The sequence below is a fragment of the Gymnogyps californianus genome, chromosome 29 (assembly GCF_018139145.2).
Source record: "Gymnogyps californianus isolate 813 chromosome 29, ASM1813914v2, whole genome shotgun sequence".
NCBI classification, from domain to species: domain Eukaryota; kingdom Metazoa; phylum Chordata; class Aves; order Accipitriformes; family Cathartidae; genus Gymnogyps; species Gymnogyps californianus.
This window is the reverse complement of record NC_059499.1, coordinates 1,635,115-1,658,583: the sequence shown is the minus strand read 5'-3', so window position 1 is coordinate 1,658,583 and position 23,469 is coordinate 1,635,115. Positions and strand designations below refer to the sequence as shown.

Here is a 23,469-nt window from a genome sequence, read left to right as displayed (position 1 = left end):
GCTTCTTAGCATAGGCAGTCTTGAGACCAATTTTGATAGCGCAAAATTGCCCCAGCCACCAAGGCAAGAACTTGGCTCTCAGTAATCCCAGCACCTGCAGACAGACCCGTCTTTGTAAGAGCATAGCTCAGCTCAGTTCAGGAAATTTTCATAGGAATGAAATGTTAGCGGTGTAGTAGCAACTTACCTTGGCTGTGAAGGCTCTGAAGAAGGAGCAGAGCTGAGTGAATGAGCTGCTCTCCCATCCGAGAACTTTTATACGGTTCCTAACTCTCTTCCTGAAAATGCAATAAACCCCTGGGGAAAGATGACCAACATATTTACAAAACAGCCACACCTCTAATTATCCACCACCTTCAAAAGCTTATTCAACCCGGTTTCTTTGATTGACTTGTCATACAGTAGATTGTCTTCCTTGTGTTACACAGCTTTAATTGCCACCCTGCCCCATGCAGGTTGTAATGCACGAAGAGTGAAAACTGTGTGGGTGGCTTGACTGTCTCACCATCATGCCAGGATGAGTTTTATATTGCAAAATTGTTGGCAAAGGTGGCGCTTTTTTGGGTTTCTATCCTCCTGAAACCTTTCACTCAAAGTCTGGCAGGGAGGAGAGGTCACGATGCCTGGTCACCTCTAACTGCTCTTGGCAGGACCAGGGTCTTGCGCAGTGGACAAGAGCCACCACTTTCAGCTCCTTGCCATAAAAAATGGCAATTTTTTAGAAAGTCCTCATCACGTGTCCTCTGAAAGCATCTGTAAAGTTGTCTTCACCCTGTAAGACATCTGCGGTGCCGGAAGCTTAGCAGCCGAGGGTCCCCTCTCGATCTCCTCTCTCTGACTGTGTCATTTCCTAGAGCAATAAAACCAGGATAATGAAGCCTGTGGCCACTGTGGCAGGCTCCAAGAGCTACAACTGGGAAGTGACCTGTCAAAGCCAGGTAGCGGTACAGGCCACTTTTGGAAGTCTTGGCTTATAGCTGTGAATACCCCCAAAGTGTAGTGCAGTTTCTCTACTGGTGTCCATCTACTTCACGTCTGATTTTATAGCCATTTCACTGATATTGACATAATTACCACTATTTTTCATTGCTGACATTTTTCCTGGCCAATACCAAAAAGCCCCAAACAGAATTGCTCTTTTAAAATTTCTGTTTTTCTAATATTTTAATTTTTTTTTTATTTGCCCGCCTCTGAAGCAGCCATTGTCCATGATGGGAAATGCGTGCCTACAGAAGCCACTTGGGCAAACGTTGCATTCATGAGTAAGCTGTGAGTAAAGTGCTAGCTCAGAGACCACGTACCTGAGCTCACCACGCATCTTGAGCTCACCTAGCTCTTCCCTAGGGCGGGACGGGTGCACCCTGGGTGCAAAGCAGCAGACTGCTGCAAGCCTGGGGCACTCGCCTGGCCCTGGTGCAATCAGCTGTGCAACGATGGCTTTGCAACAACCCCGGTTTCTCCTTTTCCCTCCCATTAGCAGCTTGACTGTGCAATTTCAGCAGGGCTCACTCCGTGTTTTTACTAATTTTGCATCTTAACTCCCTCTGCAAACACGGGAATCACAAGGTTTTGTTGGGTAGAGATCAACTGAACATCTGAAGCAGAGGGGTGGCTCCCACTTGCTATCTCTGAAAAAATTTCTTTAGTTTCTATCCAGAGGCGCCAGCTAGTGACTTTCATCAAGAAGCCAGATTCATGTTTACCGATCAGCCTGCCTGTTTACAAACAGCCAAAGCAGAGGGGCCATGGCTTTTGCAAGAACCGACATGCTCGTGGACGAGAGTCCTGTGTTATCACAGTTCATCAGCCATGAAGGATGACTCGTTCCTCCCCTGTTGCACAATGAGCGGGGAGGAAATCTGCATGTGGAAGTGTGCGTGTGTATGCCCGCGTGTAGAATCCAGCCTCTGCCTGCTCCCAGCCTCATGCTTCAGGTGAGCTGCAGCCACTCCAGTGTGCAGAAAAAGGCAGTGGGATGCAGATCCAGCTCCTTGTATTCAAGCTCTGGATGCAAGAGCATCCTCCTTCTCCTCTGGGTCTATTATACTATTATATCATCTAGCTTGGTTAACATCTAAGTTTGTGGAGTACTTTTTGATACAAGCCTCCAAGAACCGGCCAGGTGGGACAGTGAATAAGAAATGTACTTTTAAAGTGTTTTCTGTTTTCTTTTTTTTTGGGTGCGACTGAAATTTTGGGATGGTTTCTGGTCAGTTAGTTGAATAGACAAGAAGTTTTGGAATACTCCAGACTCTAATTGGTTTTGTGGAAGTCTCTTGGAAGATGTTTGAGTTGAATTTTTTTGCTACCTTTGATGCTATCAGATGAAGTAGGGAATATAACAGAAATCAATAATGAAGTGGTAGATTTTAGAAATATAAGTAGACACAAATAAATGATAACACTGTCTAATTTTAGAATGGAATTTAATATGGCTGGTGACAAAACGTTGTGTAATGTTCCCTGCACCACAGTCTTACAACATTTTACAGTGTGAAAGATACCTGTTGTGGCACCAAACATGGGGCTAGAGCTCAGAGGATTTTGTTTTTTGTAAGCTGTAGTGTTTTACAAACATCAGGACAAAGTTTTCTGGATTTTTATTGAGCTGAAAGGGTCAAAATCCCCACAGGTGGGTGAAAGCAGCAATGGTAAAAAATGTTTTACAATGTAATTTTATGCTCTTTTGTCTTCATTTTAAATGGGCACAGATCTATGGATGCTTTTTTCCTTCATTACCAGTATCTGAAGGAGTCAAAAACCCCCAGAGAACAGTCCCGAAATGTTTGTCAAATACCACGTAACAACCGGCACTGGATGTTCAAGCCTCCCCTGCACTGTCCCATCAGCAGAGCACAGAGGAACCATCTTCCCCCTGTACCTAATTTAGGGCCTGATCCTATCAAAAAATGTCATGAAGCAGGTTGCTGCGAAGAAGCAAACGAGCTTGTTCGAGTTGCCTCATGCCACTGGTGCAAGCATAAGGTTTACGTGCTCCAGCTTACATCACCACCTGCAATCTCTCTGGGACAGGAGCCAGGCGTGTAATTGTTTCCAAGTAAACAACCTTGCACTCCCAAGGTCACGCTGTAAATAATAATCAGTTGGAAATCACCTGGGAGTTTTGCATATCTCCTTAACGTAGCTCGCAGAGTCTGGCCTGCGCACCCACGCAGAGGGTCTCGGCAGGGCACAGCATTTCCATTTGATGGGAACAGCACGGGGAAAGCTCTGACTTCATGTCCTGGTGTCGGCTTGGATAGAATTAATTTTCTTCCTAGTCACTGGTACAGTGTGTTTTGGATTTAGTGTGAGAATGATGTTGATAACACGCTCATGTTTTAGTTGTTGCTAAGTAGCGCTTATCCGAAGTTAAGGATTTTTCAGTTTCCCATGCTCTGCCAGCAAGCAGGTGTGCAAGGAGCTGGGAGGGAACATGGCTGGGACAGCTGACCTGAACTAGCCAAAGGGATATTCCATACCATGGAACGTCATGGCCAGTATATAAACAGGGGGGAGCTGGCTGGGAGGGGTGGATCGCTGCTGGGGCATTGGTCAGCGGGTGGTGAGCAATTGCATTGTGCATCACTTGTCTTTTCATGGGTTTTATTTCTTTTTTTTTTCTCTTTTTTGTTATATTCTTTTTCACTACTATTATTATTATTATTATAATATGGTTGTTATTATTACTGTTAGTATTATATTTTATTTTACTTTAGTTATTAAACTGTTCTTAACCCACGAGTTTTACTTTTTTTTTGATTCTCCTCCCCATCCCACTGGGAGCGGGGGGAGCGAGCGAGCAGCTGCGTGGTGCTTAGTTTCTGGCTGGGGTTAAACCACGACACTTCAGCAACCACAAAATTAAGAACCTTCTCTTGCTGTTGAAAATGATGTATTTTAATTCTATTAAAATAAATACTACATTTGAGTATGGTTGTAAAATATATATAAAAAATGTTGGAAGATAAATCTTGTGTTGTGAAGTAGACTCCTTGAGTATCTATTTGCATTTTGAGTGAAGGAGCCGGAAATTAAAGAAATCATTCAGATACTGGAATTTCCCACAGACTATGAATTTTTATTTTCCAACCCATGAGCAAAAGGAGATGGATAGAAGAATTTTTTCCCGTCACCAAAACACAAATCACTTTCCCCAGCAGTGCTTGCAGCAACGTTGCTAGCACAGCCCAATGCGAGGAATGCAAAGCTCCCTGACCGTAATGACACGGTCGGGGAAAAGCCACATTGTGGCACATCCAGGGCACTTTTGCTTAAGCAGGAGCGGCTGCTGGGTCAGTCACTTCGTCTGGCTGGGGAGCCAGTGGCTGGTCTGCTTGCTCTGGTGGGCCTCGATGTCGGGAACGACCACGGGGCATTTCTGCTGCATGGCCTGGGGGGACACACCGCCTCCAGAGCTGAGCTCTGGGCCTGAGCATCCCCTGATGCCATAGCCCGGTCCTCCGCTATAGTACCCTGATCCACCACTGCCCCCACCTGTTGTTAAGGCCTTTTCTCTTGGTGATGCATCGTATCCATATCCAGAGCCTCCTCCCGCAGTGATGCCCAATTTCCAACGGTGGCAGCTGGATCCTCCACCACCCCCTGAGCTGCCAAAGGTGTTCAGGCCTGAGTCTTCACTGCTGCACCCTATTCCCCCCCCGGTGCCGTAGACTGGGACTGTCCCCCCTGCAATGCCCCAGCCAGATGTCTCCCCGCTGTCACCATTGGCTATTACAACAGATCCATCACCACTGTATCTGTACCCCCCTGCAATGCTGTAGGTGGACGATGTTGGCATGGGCTGGCTAGATGAAGCTCCCCGGCTGTAGGTGACCGAGCCTTCCCCACCACAGAAGAAGGAGCCACGTCCCTGGAGGTCTGAGAAGTCCCTGCTGCTGTTGCTGCGTCCTCTGTGGTGCGAAGAGATCTCATTGTTGTGGTCCCTGTTCCGCCGGGCACATCTCCCTCGGAGAATGTGATAAATCTGAAAGAGGAAAAAAAACCCCAAACCTGCACTGTTTTGCTTCATTTTTGCACCCTGGCAGGTGGGCAGCTTTCAGGCGGTGTGGTTAGAAAAGCTTTGCCAGGGCCTGGGGCAACGCCAGGCTTTGAAACCAGCTACTGCTTAGCTGTTCTTCAAATGCAAGAGTATTTTGGCTCTTACTGGGATAGATTTTCTCTGTCTTATCTCCAGGGTGTATTTCCAGAGAATCAAAATCTGAAATATATTCTTTTAACATCTAATAACTGCCATGGTTTTCCCCTACTCATCTTCACGACTGCAACCGCAGAGCTGTAAAAATAGCAAGGATTATCCTTGCTTCTGTTTTTAAACTGTTACAAGAGCGGTGGATCAAAATTTCCATGCAAGATGATGTTGCTGGCTGTATTATTGCCATCATTGCATAGTATCCCCAAAGGTCTTTTACATAAGGTAATCGGCACAGCCATAGAGGTACGTAACCATTATGAAGCACAGCATAGGCTTGTTATTAAATAATGTCAAAAAAGTGTCCCGCATGTTGCAAACATGTTCAAAACTGCAAAGACTGTGCAGTCACTACGTGCTGGTCCCACTACAGACTCATCTGGGTTTTTAGCCTGCTCAGCCCTATGGCTCCCAGTCCGGTGACCTGACTTCACCTTGCTTCCTAGTGATCTGATCCACACCATAGCAAGAAACAGTACAGATCCCAAGAACTGTGCTATGGATGCTCAGGCAGCGCAGGTACTGCTGCAAGCACGTGTCAAGATCTCAAATGAAGGTATCTCCCATGAATATGAAATAATAAAGTCTCAGAAAAGAGCAGACTTACCCTCCTCAGCCATTGGAAACACATTTAGAAGATAAAAGTCGACTGAATGAGGAGCTTTATCAGACAGGAACTTTTATATGGCGTTTAGCATATATGGGAAGTGAGACACCCTAAGGAATGGCAAGGATTTATTTACTAATCAAACTCTGATTTCAGTGTTTGCTTTGACTCATGACATCCGATTGATATCTTTCCTTCATGCTGCTTGTTGTGTTGCATACGGCAGTAATTGCTACTTCTGCTTAATGATCCTATTCCTGTGCTCCTGTCCTGAGCTACAGAGGACCACTTCGGCCCCCAGTGAGGTGGTGATGCCAGGTGAGACCCGGGGAGGTGGGTGGTAGCGTGGGTGTAGGGAAATGCTGAGCAAGAGGATTAGCGAGTGTGGGACAGAGGGTGGTGGTGACTGGGTCCTGCTCAGGCAAGGGGCAGGGAGGCTGTGGTTCAGCGGTGTGGTACTGCTCGTGGCTGGGGACATCGCTGTAAGGGTGGGTGTGATCAGCAGGTACCCGGGAGAGGGGAAGGCAAATGCTCAGAAAGCATCTGGTGGCCACATAGCACGTTGATCCCTCCAGCATCTCACTGGTGGCTCTAGCTGGAGATTTTCTGAGGAAGACATTTGCATCGGAACCAGAAGCTCGTCAAAAGTGAAGCGCCTGGCTCGCGTATTTTGCAAGGGTGCTAGAGATGCTCTGAGAAAGCTTAGGGGCCCTGGAGAGAATTGTGGAGGTGTGAATGTCCTAACACTTAAACCCACTGTGGCTGGATTACTCCTCTAATGAAGGATTATGCCTCCAAATGCCTTCCTCCTGCATTTTCATGTGCTGTGTCCTTCCTCTGGCTTGGAAAGAGCACCAGGCACCAGGGACTCCAGGGAGACTGACCTGGAGGGCTGCAGGGGATATGTACTGTGGCCATGCTGGTAGTGCTGCCCGGCATGACGTCCATGCTGCAGCCTGTCATGCTCCAGCTCGGGCCTGCAGCACGGCTCTTGCAGATTGCACTAGGTCTGTTCAGCTCTAAGCAATTTTGCCGTGGGGACAGTGAGTCCCAGCTTTGGCAAAAGGCCACGTCTAGGCCACGTCTACCAGGCAGAAAGCAGTGCACAGGCGTGGTGGTGCTGCCCTCGGCATTTCAAAGCAGATTTCAAAAGCTTGGGCAAGGAGGGATTTAAGGCCTGCAGGCATGATTTGGAGTGTGTTGAGGTGCTTGAGGGACTGGCTGCTGGTTTTATTTCCTTCTGCCTGGCCCAGGGCTGATTTGGCTGACTCAGCGTGTGAGGCTTACCCTCTGGGTAGAGATGCTCTGAGGTTTCCAAAGTTGGGAGGCAAGGGGGAGGATGGCAGGGACGTGGACGTTGGCATGGTATTATTGGCCACCCCGGGCAGCAACAGCTGCTATTAAGGGTTGGCCCCTGCTTTTCAGTACTGAGCCTGATAGCCTTGGTCATGTCTCCCAGCAGCACTTCATTGCTCCACAGACATAGTCATTGGGTGCTGGTATCTCAGAGGACTTAGAGCCATGAGTTGGGATGGCTGCCCCATGCACAGGCGCCCAAGGGATGTTGGGTGCTGTGGTTGTTTGACATTTTAGGCTGTGCTCTTACTTTCTCATGGAGCCCAGGTGGAAAATGAAGGTGCAAACTCTCCGGGGCTATAAACTGCGTGGCTTTAGAGCTGCATCTACAGCAATGCACTATTGAACCCATCATCTCCTTTACAGAGAAGAGTGAAATGTCTTATCAGATACACTTCTAGCTTCCAAGACCGTAAGATGCTCATTGAGAATATAAGAAAAGACAAACTCCCAAAAACGGTAGCTTTGAGATATTATTACATTTATTAGAAATAAAAACTGCTCTTTGGAAAAGCAGCAGAGCCTTATCAAAGGCAACCCAACACCAGCAGCAGGGCACAAGGCTGTTAATCCTGGAGTTCTCAGCACAGGGATGCAGCATCAACGGAAGAGAAGAGAACACACTGGGAAGAAACAGGAAAACAGAGCCAGGTCTGGAGGGAAAAAGGTGACATGGCAGAGGCAGGGCTGTTCTTGGTGAGAACCAGGGCTGCCTGTGGCTGTTACTTCTGGTGGCTGGGGGGCCAGTGGCAGGCCTGCTTGGTCTGATGGGACTCGATGTTGGGAACAACAATGGGGCATTTGTGCTGCGTGGACTGGCAGGAGCCTCCGCTGCCCCCTCCGGAGCTGATGATGATTGCGTGGCCTGAGGAACCACCGCTGCCACCACTGGATCCTCCACTGCAGCATCCAGAGGATCCCCCACTGCCTCCACCTCCAATGATGCTCTTGCCTCCTGAAGACCCACCACTGGATCCCCCACTGCAGCATCCAGATGAGCCACCTCCTCCACCGCCTGAGCTAATAATGATCTTCTGGCCAGATCCCCCACTGCCACCGCTGTATCCTCCTCCCATGCCATAACCTGAGGATCCTCCACTGCAGCATCCGGATGATCCTCCACTACCTCCACCTCCAATGATGCTCTTGCCTCCTGAAGACCCACCACTGGATCCTCCTCCCATGCCATAGCCTGAGGATCCTCCACTGCAGCATCCGGATGATCCTCCACTACCTCCACCTCCAATGATGATCTTTGATCCTGAAGACCCACCACTGGATCCTCCTCCCATGCCATAGCCTGAGGATCCTCCACTGCAGTATCCAGAGGATCCTCCACTACTTCCACCTCCAATGATGATCTTGCCTCCTGAAGACCCACCACTGGATCCTCCTCCCATGCCATAGCCTGAGGATCCTCCACTGCAGTATCCGGATGATCCTCCACTACCTCCACCTCCAATGATGCTCTTTGATCCTGAAGAACCACCACTAGATCCTCCTCCCATGCCATAGCCTGAGGATCCTCCACAGCAGTATCCGGATGATCCTCCACTACCTCCACCTCCAATGATGCTCTTTGATCCTGAAGACCCACCACTGGATCCTCCTCCCATGCCACAGCCTGAGGATCCTCCACAGCAGTATCCGGATGATCCTCCACTACCTCCACCTCCAATGATGATCTTGCCTCCTGAAGACCCACCACTGGATCCTCCTCCCATGCCATAGCTGGATCCTCCACTGCAGCATCCAGATGATCCCCCACTACTTCCACCTCCAATGATGATCTTGCCTCCTGAAGACCCACCACTGGATCCTCCTCCCATGCCATAGCCTGAGGATCCTCCACTGCAGTATCCGGATGATCCTCCACTACCTCCACCACCAATGATGCTCTTTGATCCTGAAGACCCACCACTGGATCCTCCTCCCATGCCATAGCCTGAGGATCCTCCACTGCAGTATCCGGATGATCCTCCACTACCTCCACCACCAATTATGCTCTTTGATCCTGAAGACCCACCACTGGATCCGCCTCCCATGCCGTAGCCTGAGGATCCTCCACCGCAGTATCCGGATGATCCTCCACTACCTCCACCTCCAATGATGCTCTTTGATCCTGAAGACCCACCACTGGATCCTCCTCCCATGCCATAGCCTGAGGATCCTCCACTGCAGTATGCGGATGATCCTCCACTACCTCCACCTCCAATGATGATCTTTGATCCTGAAGACCCACCACCAGATCCTCCTCCCATGCCATAGCCTGAGGATCCTCCACTACCTCCACCTCCAATGATGATCTTGCCTCCTGAAGACCCACCACTGGATCCTCCTCCCATGCCATAGCTGGATCCTCCACTGCAGCATCCAGAGGATCCTCCACTACCTCCACCACCAATTATGCTCTTTGATCCTGAAGACCCACCACTGGATCCTCCTCCCATGCCATAGCCTGAGGATCCTCCACAGCAGTATCCAGAGGATCCTCCGCTACTTCCACCACCAATGATGATCTTGCCTCCTGAAGACCCACCACTGGATCCTCCTCCCATGCCATAGCCTGAGGATCCTCCACTGCAGTATCCGGATGATCCCCCACTACCTCCACCACCAATGATGATCTTGCCTCCTGAAGACCCACCACTGGATCCCCCACTGCAGCATCCAGATGAGCCACCTCCTCCACCGCCTGAGCTAATAATGATCTTCTGGCCAGATCCCCCACTGCCACCGCTGTATCCTCCTCCCATGCCATAGCCTGAGGATCCCCCGCTGCAGCAGGATCCACCTCCTCCACCGCCAGAGCTGACAATGATCTTGCCAGAGCCCCCGCTGCCCCCGTCGTAGCTGCCCGAGCCTGAGCCCCCAGAGCAGGAGGAGCCCCGTGCCTGGTAGCTGGAGGAGCTGCCCCCGTGGCAGCAAGAGCCCCCGCTGTGGCATCCGCTGGACTGGGAGGACGTTTCATGGCAGCCTCCGGAGGACTGTCTGGAGCACATCTTTGAGCAGTGACCCTGCAAGAAACAGTGCTGTCAGAAAGGAGCCCCTTGGAGATGCTGCTGAACCTTCACAGCAAACCAAACATGGTGCAGTACCCAAGAAATACCGCATCTGCCCCATCTTCTGCAGTCCTACAAGAATGGCAGCTTCATAAACTCCCTCACCGTTGTTAGACAGCAGGAAAGACCTGCAATGAAAAGCACCCAGGGACTGGTCTGCAGATCACAACAGTTACAGAAAAACTCTGCGTGCATGAAGATTGAGAGTACTTCCAGAGATTTGCACACGTGCTCTGACACGCTCAGAGCTGGCAGCCTAAAAACTTTAGTCCCACTGTAGATCCTTCTGGACGCATAGACTGCTAAAACTCACAGTAGCTGAAAATTCAGCCATATTCGTGTGCCCTTAGAATATCAGCTACAACTGCCTTCTGTAAGGAAGGTAGTTCTGTTGGCACACCAATTGGTTTTGGGTGAACCCTGCCCGACATCAAGCCGACACGGTTCTCTTGTTCAAAGCATGCTCAAAGACCAACTAGTGGAGCGACATTTCTGCATAGGGGTTCAAAAAGTTTCCATATCAATGGGCTTACCTTCAGTGCAACTGGAAGTGCGTGCAAGGCTCGCTGGCAGGTGAATGAGGAGCCTTGGGATAGATGAGCTTTTATATTGTATACCTTGCACTCTTAAGGGAAGTGAGACACCCTAAGGAATGCAGATAGATTTATTTACTGAGCCTGACTTTAGCTACCTCCTTCTTTGACTCACTTGCAGCAGATAGGTGGTACGAAGGAGATGTATCAATTACATTCCGCATCGCAGCTGCTAATTCTACTTAATGATTCATTTCCAGGAGTCTTGCTCTGAAATGTTGGCGGAAAATGGCTTCTGGGAGTCTACCTTGGGGGCTCCCCAATGCATATCTGCTAGGCTGCAGCTTCTCGAGTACTCAGCAGAGTAGAGACAGAGCAGATGCTGAGGGATGGAGGCTGGAATGAATTACGGCTAGAGTGTGATGGAAGGACAAGGGTAAAGGATGTGCTGGAGCGGAGTCCCAGGAAATTTTGGGGAAAGAGGGTTTCCTCAAGGACTGGTGAGACAGGGAGCTGGATGGGGAACAGGAGTATGTCCAGCTCACTGGGAAAGGCAACCATGTGCTCAACAAGCCAGAGGTACCACCTCTGATGGGGCAGCGCACCACTTCGGAGCACCTCAGCCCAGATCCATTTTAGAGGCTCTGTGAGGATGGCAGAGACATGGGGGCCATTTCCCCTCACCCTTTTGGGAGCCCAAGGTGGACGCTGCTGTTGGATTGAGCAGAGAGGTCTGTGCTCAGCCCCAGCTTCCCAGGTGTCCCGATCACCAGGATGGAGAGGGGAAAGTCTTGAAATCTTTCTGTTTGCAAAGGTGTATTTTATGGCCATCAACACCCTATCCTTGAACTATAGGTCATTAAACATTTCCTCTGTCTCAGCAGGACCCATTTTCTGAGGGTCCTGCTTCACTGGCCAGCCCACCCACACCTGAGGCTGGGGAGGCATCTGGGTATTTTGCTTGCTGGAGAATGACAGTTTGTCAGCACAGTTATCACAGTGCTGGCTGCTGTGTTTTGCAGCAGCTTCATCCTGTCACTGCATCATACATGCTTGGAGGATGACAACAGCATCCTCCCTCGTGGGACACTGAGTAGAGGAAAGCATAATTGGGGGGTTTTAGCTAAGAGGATGCATGACAGCAGCAGCAGGCTGCCCAGCCCTGCCACGATGAACATAATTTTGAGCATACAGGCAATTCCATTCATATGGGTACAGGACAATCAGCACCAGGAACGTGGGTGCAGGGGGCTTCCTTCATTTTGCTTTAGAGTCCCTCCAGTGGCCTAAACTCCACTCTTATCACCAAAGGGAAATCTAAGGTCTCACTGCAATTCTGGCTCTCACCCGTGAAGAGTGGGCGTTGTGCTACTGAGCATCGCAACACCTTGATCCCTTCCGTACATTTAACCTGTAGGGACTTGCACAAAGGGGCACCTAGGATTTGCAGCTCATCAGGACCCAGGGCGCAAGGGAAGCCTGTGGAGGCTTTCGGCAGGGGTGGTGAGAGATGCTCCTGCAAGCGCTGGTGTGCGGAGACCCCAAGGCTGGACCCTGCAGGGACTGGAAACACTGAACCTGTAGCACACGCATGTGTGGTACTTGCCATACGTGGAGGAAGAGCGTGGCTGGAACCACAGCTGCTGGAGGGGTCGGCATTGCCACAACCCCACCCAGGTTAAAGAGCAGCTTTAATACCTACGTTGGGTAAAGGCAAGGGTGGATGCAAAAGACTTCACAGTGGAGGCTGGCCCAAATTTGGGCCACGCTGCCTGTTTTCTGATGCTCTGTCTGGGCCCTTTTCTGCCCTGCAGTCCAGTCACCCTCAGGATGGGCTGGCAGGTCACGTTATCTTTCAGTCTCATCACTGCAAACACCTCAATGGATGGTGCCTTGGTGTGCATTGTTATGAGAGAGAGAAAAACCTTGGCCAGATCCTACAGTCTTTTTTCCCCAGCAACTTCCTTCGTGCACAGCAATGCTAACGTTGATAGCATGGGACTTGATGAAGATACTGCTGGTGTAAGAAGAACTCTCCAATTTTTCCGCAAAAGGCAGAAGCCGATCAGTCATGATCCCTCAAGCATCTGCATGGCCGATGATCCCTTTTATTCCTAATTTTGTTTCCTGCCTACCAGTTGTGTGTGCGAGATGGACAAAAAGACCTCTTAGCTTAAAATTTACTGAACGCAAGACTGCAAACACACCTGTCCCGAAGAGGACTTGCTGCTGACTTCAGCACAAATGCTACTGAATGTTTCCTACCATAATTAACGGTTTTCTTGTGATTAATATAGGGAAATGGAGTACATAAAAACCCAACTGTATTTCCAAAGGATGCTTCTGTCTGCACTGGAAATCCCTGCAGTGAAACCCAGAGCTTGTGGTCTGCTTCCTTCTCCAGGGAGGGGAAAGCGAGGTGGAGCTATTTCCCACGTTAAAGTTGCAGCCTTGGTGGACATTATTTGCAAGAGGGACAATGATCATCTGTTTAAGCAATGTTTCTCTCAAGCAATATCTGTTAATAACCGTCTGCTCCAGGCTGAAGAAGATTTCACAGCTGAATGTGTTTGATGTATTATTCACTTTTTGAAAGTAAACAGGAGACTGACAAAGGATAAAAGCAACCTTACAAAACCAGTTCTTTCTGTACACAGTAATCTTTATTTCCCTTCATATGGATGGGCGAGAAGAGCCACCTGGGAGTTCACAGCACAGGGATGCAGCATCAAGGGAAGACAAGGGAAGAGGACATGCTGGGAGGAAACAGGCAAAGTTGGAAGACAGAGGCAGGGCTGTTCTTGGTGAGAACCAGGGCTGCCTGTGGCTGTTACTTCTGGTGGCTGGGGGGCCAGTGGCAGGCCTGCTTGGTCTGATGGGACTCGACGTTGGGAACGACAATGGGGCATTTGTGCTGCGTGGACTGGCAGGAGCCTCCGCTGCCCCCTCCGGAGCTGATGATGATTGCGTGGCCTGAGGAACCACCGCTGCCACCACTGGATCCTCCACTGCAGCATCCAGAGGATCCCCCACTGCCTCCACCTCCAATGATGCTCTTGCCTCCTGAAGACCCACCACTGGATCCCCCACTGCAGCATCCAGATGAGCCACCTCCTCCACCGCCTGAGCTAATAATGATCTTCTGGCCAGATCCCCCACTGCCACCGCTGTATCCTCCTCCCATGCCATAGCTGGATCCTCCACTGCAGCATCCGGATGATCCTCCACTACCTCCACCTCCAATGATGATCTTGCCTCCTGAAGACCCACCACTGGATCCTCCTCCCATGCCATAGCCTGAGGATCCTCCACTGCAGTATCCGGATGATCCTCCACTACCTCCACCTCCAATGATGCTCTTTGATCCTGAAGACCCACCACTGGATCCTCCTCCCATGCCATAGCTGGAACCTCCACCACAGTATCCGGATGATCCTCCACTACCTCCACCTCCAATGATGATCTTGCCTCCTGAAGACCCACCACTGGATCCTCCTCCCATGCCATAGCCTGAGGATCCTCCACTGCAGCATCCAGATGATCCCCCACTACTTCCACCTCCAATGATGATCTTTGATCCTGAAGAACCACCACTGGATCCTCCTCCCATGCCATAGCCTGAGGATCCTCCACTGCAGTATCCAGATGATCCTCCACTACCTCCGCCACCAATTATGCTCTTTGATCCTGAAGACCCACCACTGGATCCGCCTCCCATGCCATAGCTGGAACCTCCACCACAGTATCCGGATGATCCCCCACTACTTCCACCTCCAATGATGCTCTTTGATCCTGAAGACCCACCACTGGATCCTCCTCCCATGCCATAGCTGGATCCTCCACTGCAGCATCCAGATGATCCCCCACTACTTCCACCTCCAATGATGATCTTGCCTCCTGAAGACCCACCACTGGATCCTCCTCCCATGCCATAGCCTGAGGATCCTCCACTGCAGTATCCGGATGATCCTCCACTACCTCCACCTCCAATGATGCTCTTTGATCCTGAAGACCCACCACTGGATCCGCCTCCCATGCCATAGCCTGAGGATCCTCCACCACAGTATCCAGATGATCCTCCACTACCTCCACCACCAATTATGCTCTTTGATCCTGAAGACCCACCACTGGATCCTCCTCCCATGCCATAGCCTGAGGATCCTCCACTGCAGTATCCGGATGATCCTCCGCTACCTCCACCTCCAATGATGCTCTTTGATCCTGAAGACCCACCACTGGATCCGCCTCCCATGCCATAGCCTGAGGATCCTCCACCACAGTATCCAGATGATCCTCCACTACCTCCACCACCAATTATGCTCTTTGATCCTGAAGACCCACCACTGGATCCTCCTCCCATGCCATAGCCTGAGGATCCTCCACTGCAGTATCCGGATGATCCTCCGCTACCTCCACCTCCAATGATGCTCTTTGATCCTGAAGACCCACCACTGGATCCTCCTCCCATGCCATAGCTGGAACCTCCACCACAGTATCCGGATGATCCTCCACTACCTCCACCTCCAATGATGATCTTGCCTCCTGAAGACCCACCACTGGATCCTCCTCCCATGCCATAGCTGGATCCTCCACTGCAGCATCCAGAGGATCCCCCACTACTTCCACCTCCAATGATGATCTTTGATCCTGAAGACCCACCACTGGATCCTCCTCCCATGCCATAGCCTGAGGATCCTCCACTGCAGTATCCGGATGATCCTCCACTACCTCCACCACCAATGATGCTCTTTGATCCTGAAGACCCACCACTGGATCCGCCTCCCATGCCATAGCTGGAACCTCCACCACAGTATCCGGATGATCCCCCACTACTTCCACCTCCAATGATGCTCTTTGATCCTGAAGACCCACCACTGGATCCTCCTCCCATGCCATAGCTGGATCCTCCACTGCAGCATCCAGATGATCCCCCACTACTTCCACCTCCAATGATGCTCTTGCCTCCTGAAGACCCGCCACTGGATCCCCCACTGCAGCATCCAGATGAGCCACCTCCTCCACCGCCTGAGCTAATAATGATCTTCTGGCCAGATCCCCCACTGCCACCGCTGTATCCTCCTCCCATGCCATAGCCTGAGGATCCCCCGCTGCAGCAGGATCCACCTCCTCCACCGCCAGAGCTGACAATGATCTTGCCAGAGCCCCCGCTGCCCCCGTCGTAGCTGCCCGAGCCTGAGCCCCCAGAGCAGGAGGAGCCCTGTGTCTGGTAGCTGGAGGAGCTGCCCCCGTGGCAGCAAGAACCCCCGCTGTGGCATCCGCCGGACTGGGAGGACGTTTCATGGCAGCCTCCGGAGGACTGTCTGGAGCACATCTTTGAGCAGTGATCCTGCAAGAAACAGCATGCTTTTTACTCAAGAGCAGCCACTGTCATCACAAGAATTTCCCCCAGCCGGAAGGACCTGTGTACAGCCCAACGACATTGGCAGACAGTCTCCAGAACCAAAGAACTTCCTTTCTTCTAAACACTGTGCTCCATAGATCCCAGCTACGCACAGAGCCTTTTGCTAGCAGGAGATTACCAGATTGCTGAAGTTAATCAACCCATCATGTAAAGTCTTTTATCCCATAGCTGTTCCATCTCCATCTCTATACTGATGAAACACATGACCTTCAGTAGCACGGGATGATCCTGCTTCTGCTGACATCCACAGGAGATTTAAATTGATCAAAGCAACCTTCTTGTCCTTCAAGCCACCACCCGTCAGATGTACTTTACCAAAGCATTTATGTTTTGCAAGCATGAGAGTAAGAGAAGAATCGCTCCCTTTGGCAGAAATGGACTTACCCTTCTCGGCTCTGACAACGTGTACCACAGAGCAAAGCTGAGCGAATGAAGCACTGTGAGATTCAGCAACTTTTATACCGTTTCTAGTTTTCCCAAGTGGGAAGTGAGGCATCCAAAGGAATGGTGATAGGTTTATTTACTGAACAAACTGTCCTCCTTCAGCCCACTCATCGAATCAGATCAATGCCTTTCTAGTGCATCACTTCCTAGGCTACCTGCAGTTTGGCTGCACGTATCACATGTGAGCTCAGCTCCCGCGGCTGACTTTCAAGGTAGGATTGTGGGACTCCAGCTAGCACCCTCCACTCGAGCTGGGAGATGTGGCTGGGGTGGTGACTGACAGCAGAAGGGGCTGTGGAGACTCGTCTTTATTGTGTGTTACAGACTATGGAGATGCCCAGGTGAACAGAGAGGGCTGCACTGAGTAGGACTGCTGTTGCTGGGGCAGGAAAGGAATCTCACATGCCTGGACTTCCCCACTACACCAGTGAAGTGTTGATCGTGATTTTTGAGTACACCACTATGGTCAGTACAGAGGTCAGGCAGGCTTTACACTGCCTCTGGGAGGAGGGGAGATGCCTATTTTAGAAAGGAGTTGAAGTGTTGCTGGTAGAGGGTACCAGATCTAGCATCCACGCTATGTATCAACATCTTGATGGATTTTAACCAAAAGGATGAATTCATCCCAGTTTGGGAGATGGCTCTGGCATTTCTGAAGAAACAACAAGATCTGAGGATGTGCTGTGCTCCTGCTGTCACCCTGAGAGCCTCTGAAACGGCTCCCAGCTTTCTTGGTCCTGGGCCATTTTTGGGTGCAGGGACGTTCAACAGCAACGCTTCCACCTCCTTGAAGTGGGACCCCAAGCTTTTTGTTAGCACCGTGCAGGCAGCGGCAGTGTTCGTGCAGTTCCCAATCGCCGATATTTTAGCACCCTATGACTTTCCATAATAAAATCCCAGGCAACTCAGCTGTTCCAGTGGCAGCACTGACTGGAGGAGCTTGTCTGGATGTGTTTTGCGAATGCTTGCATCCCTGGGGTCCACAAGGGTGAGAGGACAGAGGGTAGAGGGACACATAAACGTGAAGCTCTTTTACCCGCTATAGGTGTGGGTCACTCCTGTCTCTTCTGGGACACTTCCAGGCATCTGTCATCTGCCTCACATAGAATAGTCAAGGTAGAAAAGTTTATTTTCCTTTCCCTGCTAATTGCCACAATATACCACATCAAAGAAATCACTTCCCATAGGGAAACTCCCTCTGAAGACTCATACCCGGAGCTGTGTTTTATTCCTGTGGGAATGAGGAGATCCCTAGTTACTCCAGGCTTAGCATCTCAGCCCTTGGAAGGGGCTTTCTGAAGTCCTGTCCCTGCTGCTGGCTCCACTGGGGGTTCAGAGCTGGAGTAAGGGTTGGAGAGGCCCCTCATTTCTCTTCCACAGCTGCTTGGTGCAGCTGTGAGCACCAAGAGCTCCTGCACCATGCACGTGCAAGAGCCTCAGCTTCACACCTGTAATAGTACCTTGTAATCCTTTGTACTAGAGCTTTTGCATCTTTTCTCTCCTAACCCATTTAAAACTTCCTTGGGCATTGCATGACATTTTGATGAGGTAGAGAGACTGCAGTGTTTAACTTTGTGGTACCTTATCTGATGGGCAAAAGTCAGGATCATGAGTAGCAACAGACATTAAAAGACGACCTAAGAATATTTAGTGAATCCAGCATCTCTTCTACAGATGGGTTTTTCAATGCACTTGTGCTCTGGAGCTTTATTACGACAGCATCAGCTCAGAATGAAAACATAATAATGGAAATAATGCAAATGTCGTGGTGTAAAGCAAAATCCAACCACTCAGACACTGAAGCTCTCTAGAACTGCAAGTTTTATTGTGTTGTGCAAGCACTAGAAAATTGAGGCAGATAACAGACATATGAAACAACCCTGGCTGGAAGTTATTGATACACAACACCAGACGTTCTGGTCAGCTGGAGAGCTGAACAGAAAAATCCCAATGAAGAGGAGAAAGGAATAATGTAAATATTCTTAAATTTAATAGAGAAAGAAATGTGAGGCATGTTTGTATCTTGGGCTTTCTTGATCTGAGAGTCCCTTCTGCAGACACTACTTGTGTTTAGTCTGCGGTGGCCAGGAGATAGGCTGGGTCTGCTGTTGAATGGACAGACCTCCAGAACTGGACGAACCACCTCCACCGCCACCTCCTCCAAAAGAGGATGATCCCTGGCTCTGGTGGCCTGAGCCCCCTCCTCCAATGATGCAGATGGACCCTTGACCCTGGTGGCCTGAACCACCACCACCACCTCCTCCTCCTCCTCCTATGCTGCCACCTCCAATACAGATGGGGCCTTCACTTTGATGACCTGAACCACCACCACCTCCTCCTCCTCCTCCTCCTCCTCCTCCTATGCTGCCACCTCCAATACAGATGGGGCCTTCGCTTTGATGACCTGAACCACCTCCTCCTCCTCCACCACCACCACCTCCAATGCAGATGGGGCCTTGGCCCTGGTGACCTGAACTGCCTCCTCCTCCTCCTCCTCCTATGCTGCCACCTCCAATCCAGATGGGGCCTTCACTTTGATGACCTGAACCACCTCCTCCTCCTCCACCACCACCACCTCCAATGCAGATGGGGCCTTGGCCCTGGTGCCCTGAACTGCCTCCTCCTCCTCCTCCTCCTATGCTGCCACCTCCAATCCAGATGGGGCCTTCACTTTGATGACCTGAACCACCTCCTCCTCCTCCACCACCACCACCACCAATGCAGATGGGGCCTTGGCCCTGGTGGCCTGAACCGCCACCACCACCACCACCGCTTCCTCCACCAATACAGATGGGGCCTTGGCTTTGATGACCTGAACCACCACCTCCTCCTCCTCCTCCTCCTCCTCCTCCTCCTCCCATGCTGCCACCTCCGATGCAGATGGGGCCTTGGCCCTGGTGGCCGGAACCACCTCCTCCTCCTCCACCACCACCAATACAGATGGGGCCTTGGCTTTGGTGCCCTGAACCACCTCCTCCTCCTCCTCCTCCTCCTCCTCCCCCTCCTCCTCCCATGCTGCCACCTCCGATGCAGATGGGGCCTTGGCCCTGGTGGCCGGAACCACCTCCTCCTCCTCCACCTCCACCAATATAGATGGGGCCTTGGCCCTGGTGGCCGGAACCACCTCCTCCTCCTCCTCCTCCTCCTCCTCCTCCTCCTCCCATGCTGCCACCTCCGATGCAGATGGGGCCTTGGCCCTGGTGGCCGGAACCACCTCCTCCTCCTCCACCTCCACCAATATAGATGGGGCCTTGGCCCTGGTGGCCGGAACCACCTCCACCTCCTCCTCCCATGCTACCACCTCCAATGCAGATGGGGCCTTGACTTTGGTGGCCTGAACCACCACTGCCTCCACCACCACCACCACCACCTCCTCCTCCAATGATGCAGATGGGTCCTTGTCCCTGGTGGCCTGACCCACCACCACCTCCTCCACCTCCGCCGCCACCGCTGATGGATCCTTGTCCCTGGTGGCCTGAACCTCCTCCTCCTCCAAAGGAGGATGATGATATGTGGGTCTGATAAATAGCACCACCACCGCCGCCGCAGCTGCTGCTGCCTCCTCCTCCTCCGTGGCAGGACGATCCTTGGGTCTGGTATCCTAGAGATCCTCCTTCACCACTACTGTGGCAGGATCCTCCTCCACCACCCCCGTGGCATGAACCTCCTCCGCCACCACTGCCATGGCATCCACCAGACCGCTCAGAGATCCCTTGGCCATCGCCCTTCTGCTGATGGGAACCCATCGTCCCAGGTGTCGGGGAGTCCTCCAAGAGAAAGAAAAAATGGGCCTTAGCAAATGCGGGGGGAGGAAAGCTTGTGTTACTGTGCCTCCCCATCCCCTTCCAAAGGCAGGCTGATGCATGAAAATGCCTTCTGCTCCCTTTTTGCCCCCCCATTCACCTCTGATTGATAGCTAGTGCAAAAGGGTATTGTCAACCTCAGGGATTTATAAATTAAAAGGATTACCAGGAAGGACCTGGGAAGTTTTCAGCTCATTCCATATCCCTTGATCAGGTCTTCTACAGGACCTCCTCTATCTGTATGTAACTGGTCTTTTTTTTCTAGGACAGGTGCAACCGTAATCATTCTTTAATAATTCCTTCTTGCAGCAAGTTGTCAGAGTGGCATGCCACTGCAAGAGGTATACAAGGCCGTGGTACACCAGAATTACCCTTATCCAAATGTGGTTTGGGAATTTTGAAAGGGCTGTAATGCTTGGGAATAGGTATTAATATTCCATGTCATACAAGAAACAAAGAACACGGGTCGTCGTTTGCATAAAAATAACTTCCTTGCACTTTGAAATTCTTCAGTCTCGGTTTCAAAAGAGCACAGTGACTGTTTCATTTCTTCTTAAAAATTAGAAGAGAGAGGAACAGCCAGTGGAAAAGATATCAGCAAAGCAAAAAAAAAAAAGCAGCTGCACAAAGCTTCAGCGGAATGCTCTAGGTCACCACTTGCAAGGGCTTGATGGGTGCCTGTACCCAAGGCTGAAACCTACAGGGATGCTGTGAAGTTTGAGCACTTCTTTGGCACTTAACCCCCACCACAGCCCACATCCTTGGCTGCTGGCAGTAGTAATTTATATTCCTCTGACAGGCAAGTGACAGCTCTACTAATGAAAAGGATCTACAGGTCAGCAGGCTGAGGTGTCCAAACATGCCAGAGGAGAAAATGGTTCCTCCAAGAAAAAAGATGGTCAAAAGAGAACCCTTTCCAGTTGAGATAAAAGGCTGGAAAATGAGAATAGACTCCCATTTTGTATTTCAGTTCCTTTGCTTCCCACTCTTTGCTAAGTACCTGCAAAAACTCTTTTTCCTGCCCTTTTTCTTACGATTTATATTCCAAGAGTATTTAGGAGCTGCCCATATACAGTGGTACTGCATGGTGTTGGGCCCGGAGAAATCAAAGGGGCTCCAAAGACCATGTTTTCTATGTCCCAGCTCTCCCCCTTTTCTGTGTGATTAAGTAATCCCACAGACAATCATTAGGAAAAAAAATTGACTGTAAATAAGGAGGAATTTTTGGACTATGAGATCCAAAAACCATATTTACTCCCACCTTTTCCAGTTTAGCATTCCAAGGCTAATCAGCCAAGTTAGCATGAAATATCTTACCGTGTCCCACGGCACGAACCAGTGGAAAGAAGTCAAATGGAGTGAGGAAACCTGGTGTGTGAGAACTTTTATATAGTATCTAGTCCTCCTCTTGGAAAGAAACAATGATTGATTTATTTACCAGCCAAACCCAACCACAACTACCTACTTGGCATAATCTTGGGCTCGTCATTTCTGATTGATATCTCCCTTCCACCACCTCTTTTGTTTTCAGCTATATTAAAGTCATTGGATGGCTCCACCTACTACAAGTAAAGTGAAGAAATGGAGAAAAGCAGAGATGCTCTTGGATTTTCAGAAAAAACAAGTGATTTACTTTCACATTCCCCCTGCGGAGGGGTCCAACATGCCAGAAAGGAAATGTGAGGGGGGGAAAGAGAAACTTTTGTCTTTATAGACATAGATAATATATCTCTTATTCTAGAAAATGTTTCTGAACACCCAGACGTGGCTCTGGCATGTCATTATATTGTGTTGTAACTGGCAGATTGGTAGGAGTGTATTATATGTTTCTAGTGACACCCACGTTATTGCCAGGGGCCGTAGGGACACACATTGGACTCTGGTCCAATGAGTTTAAGCTCCCCAAAAGACAACACACGCCTCTAGAGCCAGAGGCTGAAGTGATGCAAATCTGGGAGGCTCCACGTGATTTACAGCCTTGGAGGATTTGACCTACAGAGAAATGGAGGAAAGAAACCCAAACAGCCAAAGAAGCAGTGAAGTGGTCTTCATGTAGACTTGCAGTGGTGTAAGAGCACCTGGGTTAGGACTGTGACCTTTTTATTTTCAACCACGCTGGCCTGCAGAGACCTCAGCACAAGAGCAGAGGGGCCGGTTGTCCTCCGTGACAGTTACGGCAGTGAGTTGGCGGCACTGTGAGAACACGGCCACCACATCCCGCCACATCATGGGAGTCATCCGCAGCCGTGCAGGCACTGGAAGAGCTGTCTTTGCCCTCAGGGTGATGGACTGTCATAACTTCCTCGCCACTTCCCAGTGTTTTTGCTCAGACTGTGCCTGACATAGCCAGGGGACATGGTCAGCTTACATAATTTTAGCTTTAAAGAAAGTCCAAAAGCTATTTCATTGCTATGTTCACTGGTAGTTATATACACAATAGCAGTGAGAGACACTCGGATGCTCTGGGCATTGACTGCATTCTGATAGGCAGAGTGAACATGACAGAAAAGGAGCAGTTTTGAAAAAAAATCGGGACAATACTGGGAGTTTTATATCCAGTGGGCAGATAATATGCAACAGGCTCTCTTTAAATCTCTCAGGAGCATGTAACAATAGGGAAAGCACCTTTTGCTGAGAAGGTATCATGTATTGCAGGCTGCACACAGTATTTTGCTACATGTACTCATGGGTTAAGAGATAAAAGGGGTTATTTTTGCCATTCTCTTCTTGTAGCACCTCATACCTTAACTGTAAGGGCCACAGGGGAATTCACTCTGGATATACAGTTTGCTCACACTTTTCATGTCTTTCTTCTGCCAAACTGGAATTATTACAAAGAGCAGCAGCAGCAAGTTCCTCCAGTAAAACTCTCCAGCTCCAGGCAAGCTCTTAAGTGGCAGTGCTGGAAGGATCTTTCACTCAGATACAGCTGATTGAGGCAACCGTAGCTTGCTTTATTATTTCAGAGCCACACTTCGCGACAGAGAGCCGTAGGCTGTGCCACCCGTAGTCTCTGCTAAGTGCCTCTTT

At 50.3% G+C, this 23,469-nt stretch overlaps 3 protein-coding genes across 3 annotated transcripts; all 3 read right to left on the bottom strand.

The window, feature by feature from the left end:
• Nucleotides 1–4,300: 4,300 nt before the first annotated feature.
• On the bottom strand, nucleotides 4,301–6,758 carry LOC127026912 (loricrin-like). The gene is made up of 2 exons (XM_050912207.1): nucleotides 6,729–6,758; nucleotides 4,301–4,987 (listed from the first exon to the last, which is right to left on the bottom strand). The coding sequence occupies exons 1-2, from the start codon at nucleotides 6,756–6,758 to the stop codon at nucleotides 4,301–4,303; spliced, it is 717 nt and encodes a 238-aa protein (XP_050768164.1).
• Nucleotides 6,759–7,897: 1,139 nt separating this feature from the next.
• LOC127026813 (loricrin-like) lies at nucleotides 7,898–10,177 on the bottom strand. Its single transcript, XM_050912113.1, has 3 exons — nucleotides 9,913–10,177; nucleotides 8,445–9,318; nucleotides 7,898–8,054 (listed from the first exon to the last, which is right to left on the bottom strand). The coding sequence occupies exons 1-3, from the start codon at nucleotides 10,175–10,177 to the stop codon at nucleotides 7,898–7,900; spliced, it is 1,296 nt and encodes a 431-aa protein (XP_050768070.1).
• A 3,423-nt stretch (nucleotides 10,178–13,600) lies between these two features.
• LOC127026815 (loricrin-like) lies at nucleotides 13,601–16,102 on the bottom strand. Its single transcript, XM_050912114.1, has 4 exons — nucleotides 15,838–16,102; nucleotides 14,755–15,549; nucleotides 14,145–14,220; nucleotides 13,601–13,757 (listed from the first exon to the last, which is right to left on the bottom strand). The coding sequence occupies exons 1-4, from the start codon at nucleotides 16,100–16,102 to the stop codon at nucleotides 13,601–13,603; spliced, it is 1,293 nt and encodes a 430-aa protein (XP_050768071.1).
• Nucleotides 16,103–23,469: the final 7,367 nt, after the last annotated feature.

What these genes read in the sequence shown, in the direction of transcription:
- LOC127026912 (XM_050912207.1), bottom strand. Translation starts at nt 6,758, where the DNA reads ATGCCGGGCAGCACTACCAGCATGGCCACA. An exon ending in GCACTACCAGCATGGCCACA is followed by an intron (nt 4,988 to 6,728) that starts GTACATATCCCC and finishes TTCCTCTTTCAG; the next exon opens with ATTTATCACATTCTCCGAGG.
- LOC127026813 (XM_050912113.1), bottom strand. Translation starts at nt 10,177, where the DNA reads ATGTGCTCCAGACAGTCCTCCGGAGGCTGCCATGAAACGTCCTCCCAG. An exon ending in CATGGGAGGAGGATACAGCG is followed by an intron (nt 9,319 to 9,912) that starts GTGGCAGTGGGG and finishes GCATGGGAGGAG; the next exon opens with GATCCAGTGGTGGGTCTTCA. An exon ending in GGAGGAGGATCCAGTGGTGG is followed by an intron (nt 8,055 to 8,444) that starts GTCTTCAGGATC and finishes CAGTGGTGGCAG; the next exon opens with CGGTGGTTCCTCAGGCCACG.
- LOC127026815 (XM_050912114.1), bottom strand. Translation starts at nt 16,102, where the DNA reads ATGTGCTCCAGACAGTCCTCCGGAGGCTGCCATGAAACGTCCTCCCAG. An exon ending in ATCAAAGAGCATCATTGGAG is followed by an intron (nt 14,221 to 14,754) that starts GTGGAGGTAGTG and finishes TCATCATTGGAG; the next exon opens with GTGGAGGTAGTGGAGGATCA. An exon ending in GGAGGAGGATCCAGTGGTGG is followed by an intron (nt 13,758 to 14,144) that starts GTCTTCAGGATC and finishes CAGTGGTGGCAG; the next exon opens with CGGTGGTTCCTCAGGCCACG.